The sequence below is a fragment of the Choloepus didactylus genome, chromosome 10 (genome assembly GCF_015220235.1).
Source record: "Choloepus didactylus isolate mChoDid1 chromosome 10, mChoDid1.pri, whole genome shotgun sequence".
Classification (NCBI taxonomy): Eukaryota; Metazoa; Chordata; class Mammalia; order Pilosa; family Megalonychidae; genus Choloepus; species Choloepus didactylus.
The window spans coordinates 86,896,062-86,914,263 of record NC_051316.1 but is presented as its reverse complement, the minus strand read 5'-3'; the positions used below and the strand labels follow the sequence as shown (position 1 = coordinate 86,914,263).

At 40.3% G+C, this 18,202-nt stretch overlaps 1 protein-coding gene across 2 annotated transcripts in view; it reads left to right on the top strand.

The window, feature by feature from the left end:
- FBXO10 (F-box protein 10) overlaps positions 1-18,202 on the top strand; it is a 66,790-nt gene that overhangs the window by 2,059 nt on the left and 46,529 nt on the right. Inside the window, exon 2 of one of the 2 annotated variants that reach the window (XM_037798513.1) lies at positions 887-1,005. The exons of the other annotated variant lie outside the window; for it this stretch is intronic. Coding sequence (XP_037654441.1) covers positions 931-1,005 — 75 coding nt within the window. The 5' untranslated portion in view covers positions 887-930. The remainder of the gene's footprint in view (positions 1-886; positions 1,006-18,202) is intronic. 2 annotated transcript variants of the gene reach the window in all.

Sequence of the window (18,202 nt, the reverse complement as noted above, 5' to 3'; positions counted from 1 at the left end):
AGTGGATTTCTGTTTCCTGGTGGTATTTCTCTTTTCAGTTGCATTGCAATGACATTATCCTTCCTCTCTCCCTCCCTTCCTTCTTGGTTCCCTCCCTCCCTCCCTTCTTAGTTCCCTCCATTCCTCTCCCTCCCTTCCTTCCTTCTTTTCTTTAACAAACAAGCATTGGTAAAAACATACATAGACCCTGGCCTTAAGGACCTCAGAATCTTTGGGGGAATAAAACAGAGGGCAAACACATACCTTTACCAAATACAAGAGGCAAATCATTGGGAGGTTTGATGAAAATGTAAATAGCAAACCAGCAAGAGCTCTCAGAGGTGGGAGAGATGGTGTCCTGGGCAACCAAGAAGACATAGATACTAAGATGCTTTTCAAAGAAGATGTGGAAGAAACAAGTTCCTTTTACGTTTCTTAGGCACATAATAATTAGATGGTACAAGAAGCATTTTATTTATTAAAGTTTGTTTTAAAGAATGAACCTTCTCCTCAAGTTATCCATCACAGGCTTTGTTTGAAATGTGTGCTACTTTTTTTTCTTTTTACCTTCTTTGTGATTTATTAGTTTTCTACTCATGTCTAAAGTATTTGGTATTGTTTACATAAAGGTACACATACAGAGACATTTGATTAAGATTTGTCTATTTCAGTTTAGATGTTTAACTTGTGTGTCTCATTTCACCAGTTGGGTTCTAATACAGTCACATATTTCTTCCAAGTAATCTCCCAAGACCCCTAATGCCCTTGTTAGTGAGAATTCCGATATTTCCCTCTTTGAAGCCCCTAGAGACTTATACAGTCCAAAGAGGTCAGTCTTGATTCCACTCTCCAGAGGAGAAAACTGCAGAGTCTGGGCAGTCCACCCACATTGTTATTTCTGACACAGCTACATGGTATCACTGTTGAAGAGCTGTCCTGCATGGTTCAAGGATGTGTGGTCACTGCTGCTCAACGCCCTTGTTGGACCAGATCCCTGCCAGCATGATGCCATGCTTGGATTCCAAGGTTAGAGCTTTTTTAGTTTATGCTCCTGTGCTTAGCTGTTTTTCCCCACACACTGCACACTAAGCCTTGTGTTGAGCCTGTCACCAGGGTGGTTCCCCAGACTCCCGGTGAGTTCCCTTTTGGGACATATGGGGCCCGTTCCTGCTGGCCTTGGTTGGGGTCCCCTCACATCACTCAAGGGATTTCTCTATTTTCAAACCTTGTTATCAGGGTTTAGTGACTCAGTCCCTTTTCTCCTTCCTACCCCTAAACCAAGTTCCTTTGGCAAATTGGTGCCACTTCTTCTCCAGGGTTCTGCTTACCAAGGATTCTCAGGAATGGCAACCTTCAACAAGCTACCTACTGTGGGACTTTGGGTGCCTACCCCCTTTATATTTCCATATGTAAGAGGGGTCTCCTCAGGTGGCTCTTAGCAAAGCATAGATCTGCTCCCAGACTTTGTCTCCAGCTATGCTAGTCCTAACGCCTAAGATAAGCAGGACTTCTAAAATCATTTAGATTTTCCCTGGCATGCACCTTGTTACAGATTTGGGGTGGGGAGGGCAAAGTTTTAATTTGAAGATGTACAATTTTCGTTTCCCTCAATATTTCTGAGAATCAAAATATTATCAATATATTTATTTCATTGTTTTAAACCTTTTTTATGAAATATAACAAATATACATGCAGGGGAAAAAACCCACATATGTATAATTTAACAAATAATTATAAGGGAAACACACATATAACTCCCACCAAAGTAAAAAAATAAAACATTGCCAGTATGAAACAGCACCCAATTCCAAATCATAATCTCCTCCTTCCTGCAGAAGAAACCACTGTCTTGACTTTTGTGATAATAATTCTTTTTCTTTATAATTTCCCACCTGTCTTTGCGTCCCTAAACAATGTAGTTTTCTTTGACTAGTTTTTGAACCTTATACATACAGAATCATGCTCTTAGTATTTTGTGTCTTGTTTCTTTTGCTTACCATGTTGTTTGTGAGATTCTTCCATGTGGTTACCTCATTTGTTTTTGTCACTATCCACTATCTCATGGTAGGACTATGACATATATATCATAGTCATATATATCCATAGTTGATGGATACCTGAGTCGCTTATAGTTTCTGATTATCAAGAACAGTTCAGCTAAAAACATCCTTAGACATTTGTTCTTATATGAGTGAACAAGTTTCTTTAGGTTATATATGTCACAGTGGAATTGCTTTGCTCGATAAAGCCACCTTTCCAAGTGATTGTTATCAGCTTACTTTCCTACCAGTAGTATATGACAGTTCCAGTTGTTTCACATCCTTGTGAATTGTCAGTTTAAAAATGTTAGCTTTTCTCCTGGGTTTGTAATGATATCTTTTGGTTTTAATTAACTTTTCTGGATTACTGCTGATATTGAGCACTTTTTAATTTGCTAACTGAATGGCCTCTTTTGTAAAATACCTATTTAAATCTTTTGCCCATTCTTCAGTTTTTCTTGTTGATTTTTTGGGGTTCTTTATATATTTTGGTTAGTGATCCCTTACCAGTTATGTGTTACAAGGATCTTCTCTTACTCTGTTATGTTCTTTTTTACCCTCTTAAATGGTGATCATCTTAGATCCTATTCTCTGGAAAGAGGGCCTGAAATGGGGATTCTTATTCAAGTGTTATATTGTGAGAGGTGTTTAAAAGGAGAATGAGGAGAGCAGGATGGGGGGAGGAGGAGAGAGAGGTGTAAACAAGAGAGGTGTGGTCAAGTGAGATGGCAGTTCTCTCCAGAAAGTGATACCTGTGACATAGCTAGGACATGGGTGCACTAGCCAGAAAAGCAGAACTGGGTGGGGCAAATCAAGACATTATTAAGGCGATGCTTCTTCCCTGAAGACCAGCTGCTGGTGCACCCCTTGCACCATTCAGATATGCTTCTTATGTTAAATTCCTTCTCTTCAGATACAGCTTCTCCAGGATTCCGGTTGGTCACGGTTTCTGGGGAAATTTGCAGGAGGGAGGTTAGTGGAACAAACTACAATCCCTGCTGCCACAGTTGGTCCAGAGGTCTAATATCCTGTTGTCCCACCGCTCCTCCCTCCTGTACCATCCATTTTAGTTTCCCCTCCTTTGTCCTTTGAATGGTTATTAGAACTCAAATGATGAAGCCACCGGAGCCCTGAGGTTTTGTTTTCTTTTGTTGTTATCTTTGACCACAGATTCAATGTCCCTCATGGTTATAAGACTGTTTTCTTATTTCTTCTTAAGTTAGTTGGAAAGGTAGTTTAGTTTCAATATGTAAATTTTTCTAGGAATTTGTCCCTTCTAAGGTGTTTTAGTTTCCTCGTCTGATGATGGTTAATATACCATGAAATCTTTCAGCTTGAACCATGGGAATTTATTCGCTTACATTTAGAGTCTGGGAAAATGTCCAAATCAAGACATTATCAAGGCGATGCTTCTTCCCAAAGACCAGCTGCTGGCGATCCTTGGTTCCTCTGCCGTATGGCAAGGCACACACGGTGGCATCTGCTGGTCTCTCCCTTATCTTCCTGGTTTTGTTGCTGGCAGCTTTTTGCTTCCTTGGCTTTTTCTCTCTTTATTTCTCTGTCTCTCCCTCCCTCCCTCCCTCCCTCCCTCTCTCTCCCTCCCTCCCTCCCTCCCTCTCTCCCTCTCTCCCTCCCTGTCTCTCTCCCTCTCTCTCTCTCTCCCTCCCTCCCTCCCTCTCTCCCTCCCTCCCTCCCTCTCTCTCCCTCTCTCTCTCTCTCTCTCTCTCTCTCTCTCTCTCTGTTTCTTCATCCTATTTATAAAGGACTCCAGTAAGAGGATCACGATCCACCCTGGGACATCAAAAACTCCTACCCACAATAGGTTTGCACCCACAGGAATGGACCAGCCTCACAAACATGACCTCCTGGAGTGCATACAGTCTAAAACCACCACACAAGGTTTTAAATTTATTTATATAAAATTGTTTATAATGTTTCCTTATTATCCTTTTAATGTCTGCAACTACTATAGAGACATAGCTCTTTTCATTCCTATTTTATTTTTGTGCTACTCTCTCTTCTTCTTCAATTTCAGTGGAGGTTTTCTTCAAAGAACCAACATTTGTCTTCATTGTTACTATCTAGAGTAGCTTTCTTTTCTATTTCATTAATTTCTGATGTTTTAATTTTTTTCCTTCCTTCTACTTTCCTTGGATTTATTTTGTTCTCTTCCTAACTTCTTAAAATGGATGCTTAAATTTGTTACTTTTTTTTATTAAAGAACATGTAGGTTTGCAGAAAATTCCCATATACCTCTCCTCCCCATCCTGTTATTAACAACTTGCATTAGTGTGGTACATTTGTTACAATTCATGAGAGAATATTATAATTATACTGTTAACTAGAGTCCATGGTTTACACTGGGATTCCCTTTTTGTGTAGTACAGCCCTATGTTGTTGGGGTTTTTTTTTTTAGTTTTTATTCTAGTAACATATATACAACCTAAAATTTCTCCTTTTAACTACATTCAATATATAAATTAGTGCTATTAGGTTTACAATGTTGTACTGCCATCACTACCATCCATTACCAAAACTTTTCCATCACCCCAAATAGAAGCTCTGTACAATTTAGTTTAAGCAGTAACTCCCCATTCCCTATTCCCACCCAACCCCTGGTAACCTGTATTCTAGTTTCTGACTCTATGAATTTAATTATTCTAATTATTTCATATCAGTAAGATCAGATGATATTTGTCCTTTTGTGTCTGACTTATTTCACTCAACATGGTGTCCTCAAGGTTCATCCATGTTGTCATGTGTATGCAGCTGACTAATATTCTATTGTATGTATATACCACATTTTGTTTATCCATTCATTAGTTGATGGGCATTTGGGTTACTTCCATATTTTGGCATTTGTGAATAATGCTGCTGTGAGCATTGGTGTGCAAATATCTGTTTGAGTGCCTGCTTTCAGTTCTTTTAGATATGTACCTAGAAGTGGGATTGCAGGTTATATGGTAATTCTATGTTTAACATTTTGAGGAACCACCAAACTATCTTCCACAGCGACTACACTGTTTTACATTCTCGCCAACAACATGTGAGGGTTCCTATTTTTACACATCCTCTCCAAAACTTTGTTATTTTCCATTTTTTAAATAGTAACCATTCTAATGGTTATGAAATGATACCTCATTGTAGCTTTGATATGTATTTCCCTCATGGCTAATGATGAGCATCTTTTCATGTGATTTTTGACCATTTGTATATCTTCTTTGAAGAATTGTCTTTTGAAGTCTTTTGCCCATTTTTAAATTAGGTTCTTTGTCATTTTGTTGTTGAGTTGTGGGATTTCTTTTTATATTCTGAATATTTAATACTTATCGACTATGTGGTCTCCAAATATTTTTTTCCCTTTCTGTTATCTTTTTACTTTCATGATAAAGTCTTTGATGCACAAAAGTTTTTTATTTTGATGAGGTCCCATCTATCTATTTTTTCTTTTGTTGCTCGTGCTGAAAGTTATAAAGTCTAAGAAACCATTGCCTAACACAAGGTCCTGATGATGCCTCCCTACATTTTCTTTTAGGAGTTTGATAGTTCTGATTTTTATATTTAGGTCTTTGATCCATTTTGAGCTGATTTGTATATGGTGTGAGATAGGGGTCCACCTTCATTCTCTTGCATCCAGCTTTCCGAGCATCAAAAAAGTGACTATTCTTTTTCTAATTGAGTGGACTTGACACCCTTGTCAAAAATCAATTGACCATTGATGTGAAGGTTTATTTCTGAGCTCTCAGTTTGATTCCATTGGTCTATATGTCTGTCCTTGTGCCAGCACCATGCTGTTTTGATTACTGTGGCATTGTAACAAGTTTTACAATTAAGAAGTGTGAGTCTTCCAAGTTTATTTTTCTTTTTCAGGATGGCTTTGGCTATTCAGGGCCCCTTACCCTTCCAAGTAAATTTGATGATTGGCTTTTCCATTTCTGCAATGATTGTTGGAATTTTGATTGAGATTGTGTTGAGTCTGTAAATCACTTTGGATAGAATTAACATTTTAACAATATTTAGTCTTCCAATCCATGAACACGGAATGTCTTCCATTAATTTAGGTCTTAGATTTTTTTTTTTTTAGTAGTGTTTTGGAGTTTTCTATGCATAAGCCCTTTGCATCCCTAGTTAGATTTATTCTTAGATATATATTTTTTTGGTTGCTATTGTAAATGGAATTTCTTTTTTTCCCTTCAGATTGTTTGTTGTTCAGATTTTTGCATGTTGAACTTGTACCCCACCACTTTGCTAAATTCATTTATTAGTTCTGGTAGCTTTATTGTGGATTTTTCAGGATTCTCTGTGTATAGGATCATGTCATCTGCAAAGAGGCAAAGCTTTACTTCTTCCTTTCCCATTTGGATGCCTTTTATTGCTTTTTCTTTTGTAATTTCTCTGGCTAGAACTTCCGGCACAATGTTGAATAATAGTGGTGACAGTGGGCATCCTTCTTCCTAATCTTAGAGGGAATGTGAAGTGCAGGGTCTTCTCTATCATATCTAAGCCTGCTTCTTTTCCTGAACTTGGGCTTGTGCTTGCTAGTGGCCTTAGGAATTCCCCTGTTTACCTTTTACAGGAGTTGGAATGCTCCCTTTACTCCCTTTGAAATAGACTTTAACCCCATCCTGGGTGCTGTGTTTTATGACTTAATGCAAGTAGTCCTTTTCCCCAGGCCACTTCCACTTAATTGTTTCTTACACTGCCTTAGCTGACTGTAAGCTACTTCTCTGCCTTCAGGACAGGTTCTGGAAGGGCGAACAAGAGACCAATTTCCTAGTTCAGTTTTTCAGGCTTGCACAGACCAGATTGGCACTGATATGCACATAGGAGTTACTCTGCTCCCTCTGGAAAGGGGCCAGGAACCCACAATGGGAGCATAGGCTTCACACCGTTCAGGGGGGGTGGGGGGTGGCTAGCAAGGGCCCCATGAGCTTTGCACACCATTTCTCAGTCTGCTTTTTTTTTCTTGATTCAGCACTTGTCTGGTTACTGCAACCCTTTAACAATTCTTCAGAGTTTTGAGGAAGATGGCTTTACCTGTTTTTGCTAGTTGTTCAAAGACTGGGGGACTGGCACCCTGGGGCAGCTTATGCTGCTGTCTTGGTTAACTGGAAGTCCCAGTTCATTATTCTTTTTATCCATTCTTTTCAGTTAAGGCTACACATTTTCCTCCAAATACCATTTCAGCTGGAGCGCACAAGTTTTGATATGTAATATTTTGCCATCATTTGTTTTTAAATATTTTATAATTTCCATTGTGATTTCTCCTTTGAGTCATGGATGACTTAGAATGTGTTTCTTTTAATTTCCAAGCATATGAATATTTTCTAGTTATCTTTTATTAATTGACTACGATTATTGAGCTTTTTGTATATTATTTTATTCCTCTGAAATTTGTTGAAACATCTGTTATGGCTCTTTTTATGGTTCCCCCTTTTTATTCTTTAACTTGGAGCACAATATTAATGCCTTCTAGTTCTAGTCCTTTATGTCATTTAATTTAAATTTAGTAATTTTGTGAACAGATTATGCAAATTTTAAGGATGGACATAAATAGGACATATATAAGAAAATGCTGACTCCATTTCTAAAAATTAAAGAGAAATTCTGTTCCGTTTATCATACCTGCTATAATGTATTGATATTTGTTATTAAAGTTAAGATTAAATGGCAAGATGATTTCCCTAAAATAAGAGTACTCAAGGTGCTCAGTTTTTCCTATTCAGATTTTCAAAGGACAAGAAAGAAAAACTATTGTTATTCATGATATTCAGTTCTCCTACATTTTCTGTTAAGCCAAAGAGTCTACAAAGCAAATTTATAAAGGTGTATTTCACCCTTGTGCAGCCAAACCCAAACGGGTATTATAACTTTCATCCGTTTATCTCCATTGACTCCCAGGGGATTAAAATTAATGTCTAGATATTCTTCTGGTTTATTCATGTCCTGATGTTTGTTATTGTTGTCGTTTTTACGGACAACCTTGGTAACTTCAGCCCCAAGAATCAAGGCTGGAAAATAACTGGAGGAAATGAGGGAGAGTGAGTGGAGCCTTTGGTCATTTTTAAAATAAGTAGTCCATGTGTGCTTGAAAGTAACGTATACTCTAGTCATTGGATTCCGTAATACCATTAGATCAAGTTTATTAATCATGTTCAAATCTACTTTATCCTTACTGATTTTGGAGAGCATAGTTGTCCTAGCAATAATAGAAAGAGATGTGTTAAATTATAGAACTTTGATTATCGATTTGGCTATTTTACCTTTTGGTTTTTTGCTTTATTATCTCTGAGGCCATATTATCAAGTGCATACAAATAAGTAAAAGGTGTTCTGTCTTCCTGGTGAATTAACCTTTTATTATTATGATGTTCTTTTTATCTCTAGTAAATTTTTTTTGCCTTAAACTCTATTTTATCTTATAATATCGTAGCTGCACTACTCTTTTTTGGTTAGTCTGTGCAAGATATGTCTTTCTTCATCATTTTGTTTCATCCTTTCTGTGTTGGTATGTTTTAGATAATGCCACTTGTGAACAACATATAATTGGATTTTTAGTTTTTAATCTAGCCTGTCTTTGTCTTTTAACTGGAGCATTAGACCATTTTCATTTAATATAATTATTGGTGTATTAGGTTTAAGTCTGTCTTCTTATTTTATGCTTTCAATATATTTGTCCTGCCAGTTCTCCATTTTGTTCTAACTCTTTCATCCCTTCTCTTTGTGTTTTTTTATTTATTCACTTTTTTTCTTTCTACTAGTTCTTTAATGCTTACCCTAGAAATTTTAATTTAACAAAAGTTGATAAGTTAGGGTTGATAAATATCTTTACTCTTCTTTTGGACAGTGCAAAGACTTTAGGACACTTGAACTCCATTTACCTCCTTCTTACACAGTGGTACATATGGTATGTCATCTTTGATTAGAGTCATTTAGGAACTCACAGATGGAACAAATGTGATAATGTCAGGAAAAAGGAAGAGAGCAAAGAATTTACACTGAGAAAACTGTGCATATTTGTCAGAACTCTTGGTTGCAAATGATCATCTTTGACTATCTTAACTTTAAACAAATCTGCTGACTTATTAAACACAATAGATGGATCCAGGACCTCAAAAATATTGTTAGGGCTCCTGATATGCACCTGTGCATGCATGCATGCATGCTTCCTCTCCTTTTTTCTCTATCTCTTTCTCTCCTTTGCTCCCTTTTCTCTTTCAAATTCTTTCACCTCTCCCGGTCTCTCAACTCGACTTGTCTTAATTTGGCTTCATTCTTTAGGTGGGCTCTTCTGAGTTGTCCCCATCCCTGGCCAAGGTGATGGGATATTCTGATTGTCTCCTTTGATATTAATTCTGTGTGGTGGAACAGTGAGGTACTATGAGTGCCAGACCCATCAGGACTAAAAGGAGTGGGAGACGAGTTCCCCTAATGAACCAGAAGAAGAAGGGAAGTGTGCTGGGCAGACAAAAGCTACAGCTACCCCATTCCACTACAGTGAGTAATGACTGGAAGAGTAAGGCGAAAGAAGAGGGTTGGAAAGGATGTAGTTTGTATTAACTTAATCTGTTCAAGAAAAATAAGGGGGAGGGGTACCACATGTTCATGAGCCCACTGATGGGGAATGACAGAGACAGAAGAAAGAGTCTGGTCAGTCATTTCATTTGCCCACTGTGGTAGTTTGAAACTATATGTACCCCTGAAAAACATATTCTTAAATGTAATCCATTCCTGCGGGTGTGAACCCATTGTAAGTAGGGCCTTTTGATGAGGTTACTTCAATTAGTTTATGACCCACCTCATTCAGAATGTGTTTTAACCCTATTACTGGAGTCCTTTACAAAGGGAATGAATGCAAAGACAGAAAAAAACGGGGAAGCAAGAAGCTGAAATCAGTGAAATCTGGAAGAGAAGGGAGAGACTAATTGCCATGTGCCTTGTGCCTGACAGCGGAGCCAAGGATCGCTTGCAGCCAGTCTTTGGAAAGAAAGCATCACCTTGATGATGCCTTGATTGGACATTTTTCTTGACCTCAAAACTGTAAGCTAACAAGTTCCCATTGTTTAAGCCAATCCATTTCATGGTATCTGCTTTAAGCAGCCTAGGAAACTAAAACACCCACCAACTAGTTGGCACATTTGCATTGTTGTCCATAGTAGCAGAAGTGAGGGCAAGCTAGTGTGGGACTCCTAGTATGTGAAGATATATTAACATGCCACCTGTGGCGCTTGCCATTCCTGCAGCCCTTTCTGAGGAAAAATTCTGCATCCACAACTCCTGATCATGAAGCATCAGCCCTAGAGAGTCATGTTTTTTACCATAAAATCTTGTTCCATCCCCACCCCCTAGTCAAAACTTACTGGACCAGAGACTGACATCAGAACCAAGAACAGCCAATTCATAGGCTCATCAGTGACCTGCAATGTCACCTAGTGGGGAAGAGATGAATGTTCTGTCTCAGAAATTTGACCTGGGGACCAAAGGACACTTAGCAACAGAAATTGAAGCTGAAATGGGATATATAGAGAGAAGCCATGAGGTAAAATCAGGGCTTTTGAGGAGTCCTGGCAAGCTGGTATTATGAGGAAACATGAACAGTGAGATAGAGAAAAGTTTGTGTAGACTGCATGAAAGAGGAAAATGGAGCAGGCCCCTGGAGAGTGGCTGAGACATGTAGTGAGTGAAGAACCCCAAACTCCAGCTGCTGAAGGCTGTGGGGTTGCTGTGGATCCATACTCCCATTCTAGACTCCTAGCAACCCCTTCTGGACTGTGGTCCTTGTGGTGGTTTGAAGCTGTGTACCCCAGAAAAGGCCATGTTCTTGTAATCCATTCCTGTGTGTGCAGACCTATTGTGGGTGGTACCATTTGTTTAGGTTATTTCAATTGAGATGTGACCCACCCCATTCAAGGAGGGTCTTAATCCTTCTACTGGAGTCGTTTATGAGAGAATAAAAGAGAGGAAAAGCCCAGAAGCTCATGGAGAGAAGCTCCAGAGAAGCTGAGAGACAAGGACACACCCACAGAAGCTGAGAGAGGAAGCCACTGAAGCCAGAAACTGAAAGCAATGAAACCCAGGAGAGGGGGACCAGCAGATGCCAACCATGTGCCTTCCCGTGTGACAGAGATGCCGGCAGCCTTTCTTCAGAGAAGGTATCATCCTGTTGATGCCTTAATTTGTACATTTTTATGGCCTTAGAACTGTAAATTTGTAAGCTAATAAATCCCCCTTGTAAAAGGCTATCCATTTCTGATATATTGCATTCTGACAGCTTTAGCAAACCAAAAGAGTCCTATTTGTGGATTTCCATAAGATCCCATCATCTTTAATAGTTTGTATATCCCATTATGATAAGCCCTCCCTTATCTGCACTTGCAATCAAAAGACTCACTAGAACAGAAGTTCAGAACTTGGGGGTAATGCCCATATGGGTGAATTTCTGTTGCTGCTAGTGCTGTTCCCATCGTCCTGTTCTGAATAATACACTTACTCCCTCTGCCATTGTGTGGTCAGTAGCTGCAAACCTTGTTGGCTTAGTTACAATAAAAAATCTTCTGCCTGGTCCTCAGTTTTGCAACGGGTATGGAGGGTCGGGGGACAGGCTGTGAGTTCTGCTCCCTCCATGGTCTCCTTGTTCCCTATCTCAAAGTAAAAAAACCTTAACTTATTTGCTACAATTAATAATTTTTCCTCAGGTTATGGAGAGGCTTGGTTCAAAATGGGATACAGAGAAAGAAAGGAATTTAGGAAAAGAAGAGAGCCACAGGAGAGAAGGAATTCAGTGCTGTGTATTGAGGGTTTGCGCTGTGCGAGGCACGGTGTGAAGTGCCTTCCATCCAGTCTCTCATCCTCACAACTCCCTGAGGAATTATTATCCCCATTTTTATGAATGGGGATGCTGAGACAGAGGATGATCTCACACCATTAAATATGTAATTTCTCATGTAAAGTAACAATCCGTTGATGTGGAGTTGCCTCAGGCTGAGAGTGATTACAGGGAAATGGCTGGGGAGCGATATGTGGCCAAGTGGTAGGCCAGCCGTGGTGGGAAAGACACTGTTCAGATGGTTCCCTCCACAGACCGGAAGAAAGGGGTCATAACTTCTGGATTGGTTGGGATCCTCTTGAGGTCTGCGTTTATTCCTGACTCAGGGTGATTGCTGCCGCACTGCTCCCTGCTGGCCAAGAGGTCTACTGCCAAGTAGAGGTGCCCTTGAGTTTCAGAAATTCTGCCTTGAGGTCCTGAATCTTTGGGACAGGCATCCTGTAATCGAGTACTGCTTTGTCACATCCAACTCAGTCATTGTGTGATACTCTAGCGCATCATAATTGCAGAATTAAATTCATTCTTATTTCATCTGTCTGTGATAGTGAGATTAGAGGGTCCCATACAATCATTTCAAAAGTGAGAAACCCCGGAACCCTGGAAGGGAACAAGGAGGCATGTTGCTGTCGTGGAAAAAATAGGAGCTTTGGGCTCAGTCCAGGTTAGGAAACTCATCTGTGCTGCTTACTAAGTAAAAAAAAAACTAAGCAATGGTTTATTCCTAGGAAATGGGGATAAGAATACTACTACCTCATACAGATGGCCAATAAGCATGGGAAAAGATGCTCAACATCATTATCCATTAGAGAAATGCAAATTAAAATCATGAGATACCACTTCACACCCACTAAAATAGCTAATATTTTAAAAATGGAGAATAACTTGTCAATGAGGATGTGGAGAAACAGAAACCCTCCTACATCGTTGATGGGAACTTAAAATAGTGCAGCAATTGTGGAAGATAGTTTGGTGATTCCTCAAAAAGTTAAAAATAGAATTACCATATGACCTGGCATTCCCACTTCAAGGCATATACCCCAAAAGATTGAAAGCAGGAACTCAAACAGATACTTGTACACCAATGTTCATAGCATCATTATTCACAATAGCCGGAAGATGGAAGTAACCCAAGTACCCATCCTCAAATGAATGGATAAACAAAATGTGGTAGACCATACAATGGATTATTACTGTAAAAAGGAATGAAGTGCTGATATATGCTACAACATGGATGAGCCCTGAAGACATTTTGTTGAGTGAAATAAGCCAGGCACAAAAGGACAGATATTGTATGATTTCACTTATATGAAATAACTAGATTATGCAAATTCGTATAGACAGAGAGTAGATTACAGGTTACCAGGAGTAGAGGGGGAAAGGGGAGTTTATACTTAATGGGTGCAGAGTTCCTATTTGAGGTTTCGATACAAAAAGTTTTGATAATGGATGGTGGTGATGATAGCACAATGTTGTGAATGCCACTGAACTGTATTCTTGAAAATGGTTAAAATGGGAAATTTTATATTATACATATTACCACAATTTTTAAAAATTAAGTGGACTATACATGTAAAAAAAAAAAAGAAAACTACCCCCTTGATTGTTTTAAGTGCTCATTGAAATGACGTATAAAAAGCACCTGGCGTTTATAAGGTACGCCCTCAACACACCTTTTCCCACCCCCTCAAGGTCACCCAGTGAATTAATGTTAAAATCAGGACTAGAACCTGGGTCTTGGGATTCCCAACCCTATGCTCTCTCCTAGGTGAACCACAGGGCACGGGCACTGCATGGAAAGAGGGCAAGTTCTGGTTTATGCCTTCACATTTCAAGGCACGAAAGCAGAGATGTGAAGTCACCCCCCTTCAAGTTTGCCTAGTGTGGGAGATGCAGAACCCAAACTGGAATGCAAAGCCTGTTGGATCCCTTTTGTCTGAATCATTTCATCACAGGGTTGGACCTTTTGTGCTGGGACTCAAAGAACCTCCCCCCTGGCCCCCAAATTAACTAGAAACTTTTTACCCTTGGCTGAAGATGTTCCCTGTGAACTGATCCAGCTAGCCTTTCTCACCAATCCCTTCAGACTCCCAGAGCTGTAACCACACCGAACTTCTGACAGTGTCCTATGCCCTGCTGGAGGTTTCCCATCCCTGGGCTTTTGCTGACACTTTTTCCTCTGTCTACAACCCCCTCTCCTCCCTTCTCTGGATGCCCAAATCCTACCGTGTTTCAGAGTCCAGGTCAGATGCCACATCTTTTGCCCAGCATGCCTTAATAGTTAAAAACACAGCCTTTGGGGTCAGATTTAGCTTCAGAGGGTGTCTCCTTTGCCCTGTAGCAAAGTGATTTGGGGCAACTTGATTTGTCAGGTAAGTGCCCTCAGGCTTTGTTTCTTCATCTATAAAATGAAGACAATAATGCTTTAATGTTTGAAATCAGTGCTTCTCAAACTTCCTGTGCACGTGAGTTCCCTGGTGATCTTGTTAAAATGAACGCCAATTCTGATCCAGTAGGTATTGCTGGTGCCCAAGATTTCATATTTCTGACAGGCTTCTTGGTCCTGGAAACACATTTTGAATTGCAATTCTTTACAGCATTGTTGAGAGAATAAAATGAAATAATTCATTAAAAGGGTTAGTATTGTGCCCTTAAAATGATAGTGCTTAATAAACAGTACCTGCTGCTGTTTTTTTGTTGCCTGCTATTATTATTGGCTGATTTCTGTAGCTGGAGGTCATATTTTTATTCTTTAAAGAAGGGCTTTCCCTCTTTTATGGCACTAAGCATTTTTCACTTTGCCCTGTGTTTTTCTTTTGTTTTGTTTTTAGTTTTTTTGTAGACATATCTGTCTCCTACCAGACTTGATGGTGGGACTTATCTGAGTCCACACTGATTCCCTCACAGTGCTTACCACACAGTATTATGCATAGCAAGTGTTTAATAAAAATTTGGGTTTTATTTGTTTCGTTTTTTGTTCACAGGGATCTGTATTCTGTAGCTAATGATTTGAATATTCTCAACTCTATTAATATACCAGATAATGATAATAGTGAATGACTATTTATTCATTCAGCAAAAATTTATTGAGCACCTATTGTGTGTCGGGCATTGTTCTAGGTATGATACAAAGCAATGACAAAGGCCCCAGACAATAAGTAAAGTAAAACATATTGTATGTAGAATCATAAGCTTCTTGGGGCCAGAGGACGTGTTGAATTTATCCCAGTGAATTCGCTCACAGTAGGTATTCAGGCCCCGTGCCAGCTGGCCCCTCTGGGTCTGCATTTGCTTTCTCCCTTTTCACTTGGTTGGTCCCTATGTAGAACTCAGTACTACCCCATGACCCCTTCAACCACCCCCTAAATCTATTCACACAAAATCACCAGTGAGCTATATAGATGTTGCTAGAGATTTTATGGGGGACCCCAGGAAGGGACTTCGCTTTATAAAACCCCATAGCAAACAAAAGTCTGTATTAGACATTTTTGAGCACTGTCAACCCCAAGGTTTCTCCTTCCACCACACAGCTCCCAACTACTTGGGTCCCTGCCCTCCCCACCTCAACTCCTAGCTTCATATTCTTTAGGAATCCTATTTCTGACCCTCAACTTGCTTATCAGACCCATACAATGCTCAGCAAACTAAACAACCCATAGAACCCACCCTTCTCATAAGCAGTGAGAGTATAGACAGCAAAGCAAAACAAAGCAAAAGCTTGAGTTCCACTGCCTTACGTTTTCTAGCATGCATTACAGTTTTCTAAGGGCGTTCACTCCCATTTTCTCCTTTATGGAATCCTTTTCCATTTCGTGCCCTTTAGATGTTAGACTGCCCTAGGGACTCAGTCATCACACCTCTTCTGTCTCTCCACTCTCTCGCTAGGTGATCGCATCCCGTGCCGTGGCTTTATATGTCATTCTGGTCTCTGTTCAAATGTCGTTTCCTCAGATATCTGCTCACTCACCCTATCCCACATAGTGGGTGTGCACATGCACATATACACACATACTCCTTGGGCTGCTTTATTTTTCTTCATAGCAGTTGTGTTGTTTTTTGTTTTTTAATTTATTGCCTGTCTCTAAAGGTGGAGACTTTGTCTCGTTCACTGCTTTTTTGGTACTTAGAGTAGTGCCTGGCACATAGTAGCTAATAGTGAATACTTGTTGAGTAAATCAGTTTTTCTCTTTGGAAATTCTCAAAATCCTCATGAAGTGTAGCAGGGCAGCCTTCATTGGTGCAGAAATAGACTCAGAGAGGTAAAAATATTCCTAGTCGGAGGGCAAGGAAGCAGAGAGCCTGCTTGTTGAGAGCCAGGGCTTGTTGGCCTCATCTCCCAAGTGGGTGACCTCTGTCTCTCCACTGAGGCTGGGGGCACCAGGGAGCCAGAGGGCATGTGGATACTTCCTGTGGGAGACGAGGAGGGTGCCGCAGGGAAACCTGAGTTCTCACACTCTTGGGACTGCATGAAAAATGGAACAGCTTGGAGCCTACCTCCAGACCTCTCCCTCCCATCCCAAACAAGTCCCCACTGTTGTTTTTCCGGTTCTTCACAGGCATCACACTCCAGGCAGGTCCTGGGGGACATGTGTTACTTTTCGTTTTAATTCCACCTCTCAGAGGCCCTGATGGCAAAAAGGAAGGGCAGCACTTGAGTACATAAAAAAAAGTGTTACCTGGTTATAGAAATCCCTGTTGCTGTGTAGATCCCCATGGATTAGCATGAAGAAGTAGTAAATAAAACCAAATTGAAGAATAGGAGAAGTGACATTTGAATATGAGGAAGTCCTCATCTAAGCTCAGAGGGATGTTCTGAGAGAGAATTGTCACCCTCATTCTAGATTCAGACTGCGAGGCTGGTGTTGTCTAAGGTTGGGGACATAGGCAAGTTTGGAGGGAGGCAAGTGCTGAAGGATGGAAAATACCCTGCTGGGAAATTCTCAGGATGAAAGCAGCTTCCCCTGAGAACCCAGCCACAGGGCCATTGCCTTTCACTTTGGGTTGGAATTCTCGTAAAGCCAAGAAAAGTGGAGCACCAGTAGTTTCTGCATCAGCCACCAACAATGGATGTCTCTGCCCCAAATCCCCCCAGAAACGCCCACAACTTCCTGAAGGAAAGAAACTGTCACTAAATATTTGCAAAATTATGAGTTTCTGCCCTTCTAACATACCCCTTCTGGATGGATCTCCTTAAAATATAGCTCTGATCAGACCTCTCCTCTCCTCCAGAAACCTATAATAAAGTACTAGCTTCTAGTCTGGCATTCAAGGCCTTGACCAGCTTGTTCAGAGGGCAATCATGTGTAAGTAGGCAGAACTCCAGTGTCTTCAGCAGGGCAGAACTGAGACCAACTGGGGAGGTAACGAAGAGCTATACCTCAGCTCAGTATTGGGAAGCATGCTGAAGTCCCTGCAGACAGCCATGTAATGGGCAATCTCATGGTGGCCAGGGGCTTAACAATAGTGCCCTCCAGAGTTTTATATTCTATGCTGTAGTAACAAATAGTCCCCAAATTCTTAGTGCCTTAACCCAAAACAATGGTTTGTTTTTCAATCATGGTGTATTGGATTGGCATTTTGGATTGGCAGGGGGACTCTTTTATCCTAATCACTCTAGGACCCAGGCTAATAGCTGCCATCATCTCAGATGTTGCAGTTGGTATGCCAGAAAGAAAAGAGAGCTCTGGATGATCTTGCATCAGAAGGTAAATGCACCAATCAAGAACTAATACACTTCTCTTTAACTCAAAACCCATTGACTGAAGTAACGTAGTTATCTTAGGTTAGTTGTCTTTTTCTTACTCCCTTGTTATGGTCTCTTTGAAATGTTCTTTTATTGTATGTTTTTATTTTTATTTTTATTTTTATTTTTATTTTTATTTTTTTATTTTTCATACAGTTGATTTAGAAAAAAAAAGTTTAAAAAAAAAAAAACAACAAGTAAAAAAATATGCAAAGCCCCCTTGAGGAGCTGGTGGAGAATGCAGGGGTATTGGCCTGCCCTACCTCGATGGTTGCTAACATGCCCACAGAAATAGGGAATTGGTGGTTTGATGGATTGAGCCCTCGACCACGGAATTTGCCCTTGGGAAGACTGTTGCTGCAAAGGAGAGGCTAGGCCTCCCTATAATTGTGCCTAAGAGCCTCCTCCTGAATGCCTCTTTGTTGCTCAGATGTGGCCCTCTCTCTCTAGCTAAGCCAACTTGAAAGGTGAAATGACTGCCCTCCCCCCTACGTGGGATCACACACCCAGGGGAGTGAATCTCCCTGGCAATGTGGAATATGACTCCCGGGGAGGAATGTAGACCCGGCATCGTGGGATGGAGAACATCTTCTTGACCAAAAGAGGGATGTGAAAGGAA